Raw genomic sequence first — 11,662 nt, 5'->3', positions numbered from 1 at the left:
AATTTTTTTTTCAAAATTAGCAGGAAAGTGATATGGGTCCGTTAGTTGGGATCCTAAACTGCACAAAACGGTAATTATTATGACTGTGTAACGTTTTTCGGCTAAGTTATGGTGTATCACTCCACACATGGGTTTCCTATAGTCCCGATTTTTTGACAAGAATACGTGTTTTCTGTACAGCTGCTAAAATATTGGAAAGACTGAAATGTCCGTTGTTAGAAATCAAAGTCATATGTTTTTCTTTAGATTATTTCGTGGAAAAATACCAAATGCGTTAGGGGTTTTTAATGACCGCCGCCACAGCCACTCCATTCCAAACCAAAAATGCGAGGGAGCTGGCCCAGGCTTGGGTTCCCGGCGCTGCTCCTGATCCTCCAGCTGCTGAGCGGCTCGGATGCCGCCTTCTGGAACGGGACTGCAAAGCGGGAAATTGGCGATTCCCGCGGAAGCAGCGGCACCTGCGCCAAAAGAGTCCTGCAGGAGATCCTGCCACTGCCAGCAACTTGCCCGCCTGAGGTTCTCGGGCTGAGGGGCGCCGTGTATATCCTCTACGACGTGAACATCTCGGAGGGCTTCAACCTGCGCCGAGACGTCTACATTCGCATGGCGGTGTTCGTGCGCCGGCTGCAGAGGAGGAGGCGCTTTCGCCAGGTGCGGCTTGTGCTGCCGCCGTGGCCACGCCTCTACCACTGGCACTCGCAGGGCCTGCAGCAGACTGGACTGCCCTGGAGCCACTTCTTTGACTTGGCCAGTCTGCGCCGCTACGCGCCCGTTCTGGACTACGAGGAATTCCTGACCGAACAGCGCTTATTCGGCAATCCTGGCGCACCCCTGGTCCATGTGGCGCACGCTTTCCGGCTGCAGCACTACGAGGTCATGCTAGAACAGGGCATCTTTCGGGACAAGTTCGAGCGCGTCACGGACAAGCCGTGCAGCGAGGGATCCCTGTCGGGAGGCCCACTGCTGCAGCAGGCGGAGCTGCGCGTGGGGCGTTTCCACTGCGTTCGGTTCCAGGGCAGCGCCGGACTGCTGGAGAAGTTGCTTCGCGAGGCGATCGCGGAGGACACGGCGGGACCGGAGGACGTCGACGACATGCGCACGTACGCTTTGCTCAGCGCCGAAACCGTGCTTCACGACCACTGGGGCGACGAGCACTTTTGGCAGGCCCGGCGTTCCATGCGTTTCTCCCGTCGGCTGGAGCTGGTAGCCGCCGACTTCCGGCGGCAGGCTCTGGCCACCACAGGCGCTTCGGCCGGAGTCCAACGGCCCGCCATGTGGGAGTTGGAGCGGCCGAAGCGCAACGCCAAGGGCGGCGATTACCTGTGCGCCCACCTAAGGCGGGGCGACTTTGTGCGCTCGCGGGAAGCGACCACTCCCACCCTGAAAACGGCTGCCCAGCAGGTCAAGCAGCTGCTGCGCGCGTTCAACGTGACCACCGTGTTCCTAGCCACTGACGCCACGCCCTACGAGCTGATGGAGCTGAAGGAACTCTTCTACCGCTTCCGCCTCGTGCACTTCGCGCCGGAGTCAAATGTCCAACGAAGGGAGCTGAAGGATGGGGGAGTGGCGGTGGTTGACCAGCTGGTCTGCGCCTACGCCCGCTACTTCGTGGGTACCTACGAGAGCACCTTCACGTACCGCATCTACGAGGAGCGCGAGATCCTCGGCTTCACCCAGGCCAGCACCTTCAACACGTTCTGCAAGGCCTTGGGCGGCAGCTGCTCGCGCAACGCCGTGTGGCCCATTGTGTGGGCGGATGGCGATAGCGATAGCGAGGAAGATTCCGACCCGTACTGATCCATCTGTAGCGCCCACCTGCCGTGCCGTATGTGTATTGACAGACATCTCAAGATCTAGTTTTAAGTCCAAAGCCAACGTAAGAGAGCAACCGGGATTCCGAACCAGCTGCGATTGTATACCAAAAATAAATCAATCACGTATAATGTGTAATGTTCAGAGGGTAAATGTTTAAATTTACCCGCTCCTTTAGCGCTGCCACATTTCAAAAAGATGCAACTTGAAATTCTAACTTGACCTGTAAATATCGATTGACGACAGAAATCAAATCTCGCCATATCGATTGCACGTAAGCCTCGATAGCATTTGGGGCAAACATTGCACGTGTTTTTGACAATCTAAATAAATATTTCTCCTGTCGATTTGCGAATATAGTGACTGCGCCATGGGCAAAAAGAACAAGGGCGGTGCCTCCAACCTGGGCCGCCAGTTGATCAAGGATCGTTTCGGACACACTCAGCGCCGCAAGGTGGACAACGACACGATGGTAAGAGCACTCGTAGGAAATACATACATATGTATTCGATCTTACCCTGCCAACACGGTTTTGATCCTTACCAGCTGCACACCACCGAGCTGCAGGATGGCTACGACTGGGGCCGCCTCAACCTGTCCTCTGTCACCGAGGAGTCGTCGTTCCAGGCCTTCCTGCGCACGGCCGAGCTGGCCGGCACTGAGTTCCAGGCCGAGAAGCTAAACATTACGTTCGTGAACCCCAAGCAGCGCGTTGGACTGCTGAGCAAGACGCAGGAGCAGCGCATGCATCAGAAGCACGACGAGCACCGTGACCAGCTCAAGATCCCGCGGCGGCCCAAGTGGACCAAGGAGACGAGCGCCGAGGAGCTGGTGCGAGCCGAGAACGAGGCATTCCTCGACTGGCGCCGCGACCTGGCGCTGTTGCAGGAGGACGAGGAGATCTTGATGACTCCGTACGAGAAGAACCTGGAGTTCTGGCGCCAGCTCTGGCGCGTAGTGGAGCGCTCTGACGTCGTTGTGCAGATCGTAGACGCCCGCAATCCGCTGCTATTCCGCAGCGCCGACCTTGAGCGCTACGTAAAGGAGGTGGAACCTAGCAAGATGAACATGATCCTGGTAAACAAGTCGGACCTGCTCACTGAGGAACAGCGTCGCCATTGGGCGGAGTACTTTGACAGCGAGGGTATTCGCACGGCCTTCTACTCGGCCACGCTGGTAGAGGAGGAGTTGAAGCGGGAGGCGGAGGAGAAGGGCCTGGATTCCTTTCCCGAGGTGCAACAGCTGCACAGAGCAGTTGACGAGATTAAACAGTCGTTGGATAGCGTGGAGGACGCTTTGAACGTTATCGAGCAGAAATGTAAGATGATTCCCGAGACTCAAAGCGATGAGCTGCCACGATTGCCCGGGGACAAGAACAGTCCTCGACTGCTGTCCCGCCTGGAGCTCATTGAGTTCCTGCGAAACATCTACACCGGTCCGCGGCACACAGAGCAGCACGTAACCGTCGGAATGGTCGGCTACCCAAACGTTGGCAAAAGTAGCACTATCAACTCGCTGATGACAGTGAAGAAGGTGTCCGTTTCGGCCACTCCGGGCAAAACTAAACGCTTCCAGACGCTTTTCCTGGACAAGGACATACTGCTCTGCGACTGTCCCGGTCTGGTGATGCCGAGCTTTGTGTTGACCAAGGCGGACATGTTGCTCAACGGCATCCTGCCCATTGACCAAATGCGCGATCACGTTCCCGCCGTCAACTTGCTGTGCGAGCGCATTCCGCGCCACGTCCTTGAAGACAAATACGGTATTGTGATAGCCAAGCCGCTGGAAGGCGAGGACATGGAAAGGCCACCGCATTCGGAGGAGCTGCTGCTGGCTTATGGATGTGAGTGCCAATACTTTGCGTAAGCATTTCAGTATTTCACAACGCACTCTTTCTCGCTCTTTTCCAGACAATCGCGGTTTTATGACCTCCAACGGGCAGCCGGATCAGGCGCGATCCGCCAGGTATGTGCTTAAAGACTACGTCAATGGTAGACTGCTCTACGCCATGAGCCCGCCCTCGGTGCCGCAGACCGAGTATCACACCTTTCCCGAACGCCAGCGCAAGGTCATCGAGGAATCACAGCTGCCAGGCCAGCAGCAGCGAGCCATGCGGGTGAGATTTGCCCTCTGAACTAGAAGTGATTCCTTTGCTTACTGATCGCCTTTTCCGCAGATCAACAAAAGCACGTCCAAGGAGCTAGACAACCAGTTCTTCTCCGACAAGCCCACGCACGCCCACGTCAAAGGACGCACAAACTTCCCTAACGTGCGCCTGGCCAACGACGGGTCCCTAGTAGCCGGCAACGATCCAGCGGCCAAGCCCTGGCGTCATGTGAAGAAGGAGAGGCGCGAAAAACTGCGCAAAAAGTTCTCGCACCTGGACGAGCACTGATTGTAGCCCATTAGTTATTTATTCCGAAGGGTGTGTCTAAGAGGCACTTGTATATTTTAAGCATTAGACCTACGTATATACATATATATTAAAGTCCCCTCGACTTCATGAGTTTGAAGCCCCACAATCTTAGGCTGAAAGAGTTATATTGCGCAGCTAGCAGATGGAGAGAAACATTGATAAGCCATCTGATGGCCCAGCCTGGACAGAAAGATGAACACAAAGATAGCATATATTTAGCATACATACACACCAATGAAAGAAAACGGTTGGAATGGCGCCCCCAATTGAGCTCGAGAGATGCGTGAATAGAAGGTAATTTCGAGATGCGGATGAGCGCAGTTGCGCGGAGAAAAGAAGCCTGCACTTTGACCGCGTGATAAGCGCAGATGCTTATGGCTCTTGTCCTCTATCACTTGGCCACAGTCTCTATAGCGCAGTCTCCAGCAATGGCCACAGACGAGAGCTGCAAGCACTTCAGGGAGCTGGTCGTCGAACAGCGTTGTGGGCTGCTCCACATACGCTTCCAGCGGCACTGGCAACGCCGAACCCTGTACGAGCTGATGCGCGCCCTGGACCTGGCGAGTGCAGACGCCGCCGTTAAGGTGGTCGTGCTCTCGGGCGAGTTTTCTGCAGCATGTGGCGGTGAGACGGAACCGCTGGCCCTCAAACAGGGTCTGCAGAAGAGGAGTAGGCGTACCGCTGCCCAGGAGGAAGCTGTGGGCAGTGGTGATGCCGAGGAGCAGTACATCCACGAGAAGGCGGCCAACTTTGTGATGCGCTCGCTGGCTAAGAAGCTGCTTGTGCAACGTAAACTCCTAGTGGCCTTTGTGGAGAGGCAGTGCGTCGGTCTGGGGCTGAGCGTGTGCAGCCTGTGCGATCTGGTCTTCGCAACTGAGTCATCTGCCTTTGTGCCCGCTTTCTCGCACCTGGATCCCTGCACCAAGGTGGGTCCCGGCTGGACTGTGCCACACGTCCACTGGCTGCTTCGTCTGGGCGATCAAGCAAGCTCCAGCACTGCCCTTCAGTGTGGCCTTGTGGCCAGTGTGGTGCGAGAGCCGCAGGAGTTTTGGCACCGCGTCGACCAATACTTGCGTTTGCCTTTCGCCTCCCTGTTGGCGACGAAGCGCCTCTTGTTTCGTCCCTGGCAGGACTCCCTCTTGGCCGAGTTACGCGAGGAGGGCACTCCGCTGGCTGCGCAGCGACGCCGCTTGGCCAGATCCTCGCTGTAGGGTCGCGCTCCCAGATCCGTTGAATCGATTAAGTAAATAAATAGCGATTATAAAATAGTACATGTCCCCATGGTATTTCCTCTCATTGGGATCATAACTTAACTTTAACCTAAATTCAAAATCTGCAACGGAAACGAAGAAACTCTTAGTAGCGGGTATACGTACACAGATGGGTAGCACTGTTTTCGATATCTTTCGACTGGAAGGCACAGCTGATTGCCGGCGCGTGTTGTTTTCTTTTGTTGCTCGCCGCGAAACTGTGAAAGTAAAATCTCGTAATTTTGGGGAAGTATAAATTAACTTGGGCGAAATGCAGCGAGCACGACTGTTGCAGAGCGTGTGGATGTGCAGGCAGCGCCTGGGCCAGCTGCCAGGAGGCAGCGCTTCCTCCGCCAGCCTTGCATTCCGTTATGCAACAAAGCCTGGGACGCCAGCGGTGCCGTTATTGCCGCTGCAGATGCGATCGCTGGGAACGGGTGGCGTCCTCAGTGCGGCGGAGCGAAGAAGCCGGCGCCCCGCCTCCTTCTCTGAAAAACCGAAAGCTAGCGTGGCGGATGCGTGGACCCAGCTGGAGGCGTACTACCGGCAGCACGATCTGATCAACTTTGAGCACTGCCAGCGCCTGCTGGAGCTACTGCAGGAGTCGGTGTCGCCGCTAGAAGTCGGCATCGAAGAGTTGCACTTCCTCCTAGGGTCCTGTGTGCCCGAACTGCTTCCTGCTCAGAGCAGCCAAGACCGGCTTCAGCTCTTCAAGGGACTCTGGGCTCAACTGATCAAGTTGGGCCAGCCCACGCTGGCACATTACCACACGAAGCTGCAGGTCCTGCGCCAGAACCGCTTGCCTCTGCCGGACTATCGCTCGTTGCTGGCGGAGATTGCCGTCTACCATGGGGCAGCCGATTCCACTTTGTACGGCGCTCTTTTGGACGTGGCCGGCGCCGCCGGAAACATGCGCATGGCCACCGAGATTTTATCCGATATGCGCGAGCGCAGCCTCGCCCTTACGGAGCACAACTTTCACGCCCTGCTTTTGGGCAACGCCCGCAGCGGTGATCTGCCCGGGGCGGAGTCCGTCCTAGCCAGCATGCGGGCCGCAGGAATACAACCCGGCAGCAGCACCCAAGCCCTTTGGTTCGAGGCTCTGGTGGAAAACAGTCAGGTGGCACAAGCCAAGGAGCTGCTGCAGGCGGAGCACGGATTCACCGCCCCTCAGCTGCTCCAGATGCTGCGGGGACTGCTCGCCAGCAAGGATGTCGACACGGATCTAATCCAACTGCTTGTCAAGGATCTGCCCCGCGAGTTTCTAACAGGTATCGACCTGCCGCCTGCTATCAGGAGCCTGTGCATTCAGCTGGTGCACCAAGGACGCACCGAAGTCGTTATCCAGCTCGTAGGTGCGTTGCCCGCTCCGAAGTTCGAGTTGCAGAATCAGAACGTGGATGGGTACGGTGCACTTCTGCTGCAGGAGTTCTTCCGCGCCCATGTTCCGTTGGACCAAACAATACAGTTCGCCGGTCAACTGGTGCAGCGGAACCAGAACGTCCGCGCCCTGCATTTGGTGGCTGAGTTGGCCCTTCGCCGTCTGCCGTCATCCGCGCTCCGCTGCCTGGAAGTGCTATCTGCAGCCGGCGAGGAACTGCGTCCGCACTACTTCTGGCCCCTGATCTTGCACCATTACCGGCGGGAGGGCGAAAGCGGCATGCTGCGCCTAGTGGCTGAAATGCGACGCCTGCGCGTTGAGTGCGACGAGGAAACGTTGCGGCACTACCTGTTTCCCCACCTGCGCCAAACCCTGGCGCAGCCCTTGGAGGCCGTGAAGGCACTTGAATCGGCGGGGGTGAAGCCTTCGCAGACCCTGTGCCCGGTTGTGAGTCACTTGCTGCAGCAGCATCAGATGTCCGAGGTGCTGGACTTGCTTGATCGGTATCCGACACGCTTGGACCTGGCCACGCTGCTTCAGCCACTTTCTTCGCTGGCGGTCAATGCCCGTGCCACGAAGCGTTTCGAGGTATTTGCAAAAGTGATCCAGGCCCTGCAGCAGAAGGCACTCAAACGGGAAGAAGATTTTGTGGGCTCCTTGCTGCTGCAAATGACTGGACCTCAGACGCGTCTGCGCCAGGATGCCACCTCGTTGCGACGTTTTCTGCACGAACTAAGACGGCTAGAGCTACAAATCTCACCTGCTGCCTCCGAAGCTCTACTCGCCGTGCTCCGTCACGCCACTGATGACGCCGACCTCATCCAGGATCTGGCCAAAACGCTGCAGAAGATGAAAAACCCACAGCTCGCCCTGCCAGCTGACACGGTCTCGCTCCACGGAGGCTTCATAAAGCACCCGCGCGACATGAGCATAGACGAGCTCGAGTGCCACCTAGTCGAGCTGGAGTCCAAGCAGCTGAACCCGCGAGGCGTGTTGCGTCGCTTGCTGCAGCTCTCGGTGCGCAGCGGACGCTTGGAGCGCGCCCAGCAGCTGTTGGCCAAGTGCCAGGTTCTAAAGGTTCAGGCGAGCGCAGGAATGATGGCCTCCATCTTGGACTTACACATCAAGTTGCGCGACTTGCCGCGCGCCCAGGAGAGCTTGGAGCGACTGAGCAGCACATATCCAGGTACCTAAAACTTACTACTAGATGTGGACTGCATTAATCTGCATACCGTTTTCTCTTCAGCCTTTCAGATTGACGAGCACAAGGTTATCGACTACGCCGCCCTCTTGGTCCAAGGCCAGCAGCTGGAGGCCGCAAAGCAGCTGCTTCAACGTCGCGCGGAGCAGCATAAGGTCGTCGGTGGCGACTATGTGATGAAGAACGTATGGCAATTGCTGACCAACGTGGGTCAGCTGGCCGCCTCTTCACATGCAGGTGGCGAGAGCTCCAAGCAACTTAACCAGACCCGCGAGTGGTTGGACTTCCTCAGGGGTCTGGGCTACTGCCAATCGCACAATGCCCTACTGGGACCAGTGGTGCGCGAGTGGCTCCTGAAGGGCGACTTGGACGCTGCGGTGGCCGAGTTTCAGCGACTGGCTAACACTCACAAGCACACGCCTCTGCAGTTCGAGCTCTTGTCCCTGCTGGTGCGTCTGGGGAACGGGGACGAGCAGGAGCTGGCCCGCTTTCCCGGCGTCACGGCCGAGTCCGCGCAGCAGCACCTGGCGGCGGTTACCGCGACGGTGAGTCGCGTCCACGGAGCGGCCAACATGAACAGCGCCCTGCTGCTCGCCCTGGCCGAATCTGGAAAGGAGACACAGTTGCGCCGGCTGATCATCAACCCAGAGTTCCGCATCAACCACGAGCTCCTCTTGAAGAACTGCGAGCACTTGGGACAGGAGGGCGCTGTGCGGACGCTCCTACGGCTGGCGCGCGGAGTGAGGGGTGTCCAGCGGACCATCGACGAGCAGAAGATCTACGACCTCCTGTTGGCCCAGTTCTGCCGGAGCAACGACTACGAGGCGGCGTTGGATCTCTTTGACCGCTTGGTGGCCGACGACGAGCTGAAGGTGTCGCATGACTTCCTGCGCAACCTTGTGCAGCTGCTGCAGGTTAACCAGGTGGAAATTCCCAGTACAGTCGCCCTGCGCGCCCACGTTAGATAGCCGTGATAGATAGTCGCTCTTATCCTTAGTTAGACACTTGGTATGTATGTACACACATAAATTAGTGCAGTAAACACGAGATGGTATACCTGCAAGGCTGAAAGATCTTTGATAGCTTCTGGGTGTCCTAGGGCCACGTCTAGTAGGCCTGGCTTTTAAAACCGAGTGTCATCTGGGATCTGAATCAGTCACAAAGTTGTCACACGTAGCATACAACAGTCTCCTAACAGCTTCTCCGAAACCCACTCCCAATCTAAATTTCAGTATCTATTTTATTCGCGTTCAATCCGTGCAACTTTCAACCCCTCCTCCATGCAACCATGAAGCGGCTGTCCCGACGTCCAGTCTCCGATGAGCAGAAGGCCCAGATGGGCACCCAGACTCATGAGAAGGGCACGATAGAGGTATTCCTGTCGGTGGCCACCGTCTCGTCGCTGCTCCGATCGCGATGGCTTACGCACCCGCAAGTGCAGACAGAACCGCAGTCGCAGGATCCGAAGGACCAACAGGATCAGCTGAAAGACAAAAAGCAGGACCTGGAGCTGAAACCGGAACCGCCGCCAGAGGTCGAGAGTGGCGCCCAGTGCGACAACGAACAGTCCGATACTTATGCAGGTCCAACTCCCTCGACGTCAGCCAACGCCGTCAAGGGCTTGCCAATCGAGGGAGATGCAGCCAAGCTGAAGGCTCTGGCCAGCCGCCGTCAGCAGATTGCCAGCCTGCTCACGCGCCTCGGCGACGGCTCAGAGGGCGAAGGCGAGTCCAATCAGATCGTGATGGAGCTGCTCGGCAGCGGTGACAATCATTCGCTCCTGCAGCCGCACTCGGCCATCGAGCGCGTTTCTAAACAGCTGCTGCACGTGCTGCGGGAGCAGACGTTGACTGAGGCCGGCATATTTGTCGGCAATGAGCGGTATCGCTTATTTAAGGGCGTGCTGCAGAACTACGCCAAGATCTACGCGGCGCGGCACTTTATGGAGCAGCTGCCGCAGCTAGATCAGCTTGGCCCGGATGCGGGTGCGGAGCGGGAGCTGTTCGCCCGCGTCGTGGCGGAGGAGGTGCTGCAAATACCGCAGCTTCTGCGCCAGCTGAGGTCGTCGCTGGCGAAGATGGAGTTCTTTAACGAGGACACCGCATTCAAGGCCTACCTGGAGGTCCGTTGTCACCCGCAGGCCCGCATTCTGTGCGAACTCATGCTCACCCGCATCTCGCGCGTCTTCCTCTGCATTGTCAGCTCACCATTCTTCCTGGACTTCACCGAGCACGAGCTCACGTACATCTTGCGAAACTGTTACCTCAGCGTCAACTCGGAGATCGAGGTGAGATCGTCAAATCGTTTCCGTGTGGTCACTGCAGCATTCTCCTCATAATTCAAACGATAACCCCCGGCAGATATTCCTTTCCGTGGTGCTCTGGCTGGAGCACAACTGGCTAGAGCGCGGCGAATGCGCCGAGCGCATCTTAGCCGAGGTGCATTTCGCCCTGATGCCCACTTGGTACCTGTGCACCCTGGACAGGTCCAACCGGTGCCACCACTTTGCCCGAGTAATCCACAGTCCCGGCGTGCATCGCTTGATTGCAGCAGGCCTAGAGTAGGTTCCATTCTTGGGGGTTTGCACATCGTTTACATTAACTGTTCCCCAGGGACGCCATCACCCTTAAGTCTAAGCCCCGCTTCAGTGGGGCCGCTGGACACCGACAACGAAAGCCTCAGGAGGAGACGCTTATGGGCCGCGACTGGATAGTGGATACTGAGTGCAGCCACCACCATAAGAGCCACTGCGAGCAATTCGTTTACCCAACCTACGACGAGTTCAAGAAATACCTGGCCAAGATCATCTGCTGCGCGCCCAACTGCTGGCGCACGTTCCGGCCCGCCCAAGAGGTGTACCGCAGAGACTTCCGCTGCTGCTCGATGCCACACTCCAACTAGACTCAGTCCGCGTCCCGGTATCCCGGTCTGTCTGCTCGTTTGCGTTGTCCCGTCCCTTCCTGCTCCTTCTGGGCAGTCGTGGTTCTGACTGTCCCGTCCATTGTCCTTTGCCGTGTCCATTTTCTTAACAATGCCATCCAAACCACATCCATAATCCTTAGCAACACCCTGACCAATTCAACGACCTGACTTAGAAAATAAAAGCATTGTTGCCCATCCTTTTAATTCTATGGGTGTAAAATTATCAGCTGATTGATTTGATCTTGGATTGGTTTGAGATGGGAGCGTGATTAATTGTTTTTAGCACGGTAGAATAAACTGCATGGGAATTTGCTTTAACGTCGTGCCTTTCGCGCTTAATTCGTGATACGCACAAACAATCAACGTGTTTGCTCATCTCTAGCTTGAGGTTATTCCAAACTAACGGTTTACCTTGATCGAACTCGCTTCCTGTTGTTCGAAAGGAGACTGGAAAAACGTACGTGGCAGCCATCATGAAAAAAACAACAGCTGTTTCTGCTTATTTCGATCTGCCAGCTGGCACTGGCTACTGTTTCTGTTTGCCTGGTGCCTAATGAAGAAAATTTTAGGGTGTTACTGCGGAATATTTGAGCCGTCGAACAAACAGCGACAAATTTGTGCTGTTTTAACAAAGCTGGGCACCAGGCGAACGGAAATTTCAGTAGGGAGCAAAGTATTCA

General features: G+C 56.6%; 5 protein-coding genes across 5 annotated transcripts; all 5 read left to right on the top strand.

Annotated features, from left to right (window-relative positions):
- The first annotated feature begins 300 nt into the window (after positions 1 to 300).
- Positions 301 to 1,956, top strand: LOC117146425 (GDP-fucose protein O-fucosyltransferase 2). The gene has a single exon (XM_033312628.1). It carries the CDS (start codon positions 325 to 327, stop codon positions 1,795 to 1,797), a length of 1,473 nt encoding a protein of 490 aa, XP_033168519.1. The 5' UTR covers positions 301 to 324; the 3' UTR covers positions 1,798 to 1,956.
- Positions 1,957 to 2,081: 125 nt separating this feature from the next.
- On the top strand, positions 2,082 to 4,334 carry LOC117146421 (large subunit GTPase 1 homolog). The gene is made up of 4 exons (XM_033312624.1): positions 2,082 to 2,284; positions 2,359 to 3,655; positions 3,723 to 3,928; positions 3,989 to 4,334. Exons 1-4 carry the CDS (start codon positions 2,183 to 2,185, stop codon positions 4,205 to 4,207), a joined length of 1,824 nt encoding a protein of 607 aa, XP_033168515.1. The 5' UTR covers positions 2,082 to 2,182; the 3' UTR covers positions 4,208 to 4,334.
- A 90-nt stretch (positions 4,335 to 4,424) lies between these two features.
- On the top strand, positions 4,425 to 5,499 carry LOC117146427 (chromodomain Y-like protein 2). Its single transcript, XM_033312630.1, has one exon. The coding sequence runs from the start codon at positions 4,597 to 4,599 to the stop codon at positions 5,437 to 5,439; it is 843 nt and encodes a 280-aa protein (XP_033168521.1). The 5' UTR covers positions 4,425 to 4,596; the 3' UTR covers positions 5,440 to 5,499.
- A 141-nt stretch (positions 5,500 to 5,640) lies between these two features.
- Positions 5,641 to 9,123, top strand: LOC117146420 (leucine-rich PPR motif-containing protein, mitochondrial). Its single transcript, XM_033312623.1, has 2 exons — positions 5,641 to 8,045; positions 8,106 to 9,123. Exons 1-2 carry the CDS (start codon positions 5,750 to 5,752, stop codon positions 9,026 to 9,028), a joined length of 3,219 nt encoding a protein of 1,072 aa, XP_033168514.1. The 5' UTR covers positions 5,641 to 5,749; the 3' UTR covers positions 9,029 to 9,123.
- Positions 8,981 to 11,205, top strand: LOC117146423. Its single transcript, XM_033312627.1, has 4 exons — positions 8,981 to 9,068; positions 9,293 to 10,347; positions 10,421 to 10,620; positions 10,673 to 11,205. Exons 2-4 carry the CDS (start codon positions 9,349 to 9,351, stop codon positions 10,959 to 10,961), a joined length of 1,488 nt encoding a protein of 495 aa, XP_033168518.1. The 5' UTR covers positions 8,981 to 9,068; positions 9,293 to 9,348; the 3' UTR covers positions 10,962 to 11,205.
- The last annotated feature ends 457 nt before the right edge of the window (positions 11,206 to 11,662 follow it).

The sequence above is a fragment of the Drosophila mauritiana genome, chromosome X (assembly GCF_004382145.1).
Source record: "Drosophila mauritiana strain mau12 chromosome X, ASM438214v1, whole genome shotgun sequence".
In the NCBI taxonomy this organism is placed as follows: Eukaryota; Metazoa; Arthropoda; class Insecta; order Diptera; family Drosophilidae; genus Drosophila; species Drosophila mauritiana.
Note: the sequence above shows the minus strand (reverse complement) of the source record. Positions and strands in the feature narration are given on the sequence as shown.

What these genes read in the sequence shown, in the direction of transcription:
- LOC117146425 (XM_033312628.1), top strand. Translation starts at nt 325, where the DNA reads ATGCGAGGGAGCTGGCCCAGGCTTGGGTTCCCGGCGCTGCTCCTGATC.
- LOC117146421 (XM_033312624.1), top strand. Translation starts at nt 2,183, where the DNA reads ATGGGCAAAAAGAACAAGGGCGGTGCCTCCAACCTGGGCCGCCAGTTG. An exon ending in AGGTGGACAACGACACGATG is followed by an intron (nt 2,285 to 2,358) that starts GTAAGAGCACTC and finishes GATCCTTACCAG; the next exon opens with CTGCACACCACCGAGCTGCA. An exon ending in GCTGCTGCTGGCTTATGGAT is followed by an intron (nt 3,656 to 3,722) that starts GTGAGTGCCAAT and finishes GCTCTTTTCCAG; the next exon opens with ACAATCGCGGTTTTATGACC.
- LOC117146427 (XM_033312630.1), top strand. Translation starts at nt 4,597, where the DNA reads ATGCTTATGGCTCTTGTCCTCTATCACTTGGCCACAGTCTCTATAGCG.
- LOC117146420 (XM_033312623.1), top strand. Translation starts at nt 5,750, where the DNA reads ATGCAGCGAGCACGACTGTTGCAGAGCGTGTGGATGTGCAGGCAGCGC. An exon ending in ACTGAGCAGCACATATCCAG is followed by an intron (nt 8,046 to 8,105) that starts GTACCTAAAACT and finishes TTTTCTCTTCAG; the next exon opens with CCTTTCAGATTGACGAGCAC.
- LOC117146423 (XM_033312627.1), top strand. Translation starts at nt 9,349, where the DNA reads ATGAAGCGGCTGTCCCGACGTCCAGTCTCCGATGAGCAGAAGGCCCAG. An exon ending in GCGTCAACTCGGAGATCGAG is followed by an intron (nt 10,348 to 10,420) that starts GTGAGATCGTCA and finishes AACCCCCGGCAG; the next exon opens with ATATTCCTTTCCGTGGTGCT. An exon ending in TTGATTGCAGCAGGCCTAGA is followed by an intron (nt 10,621 to 10,672) that starts GTAGGTTCCATT and finishes ACTGTTCCCCAG; the next exon opens with GGACGCCATCACCCTTAAGT.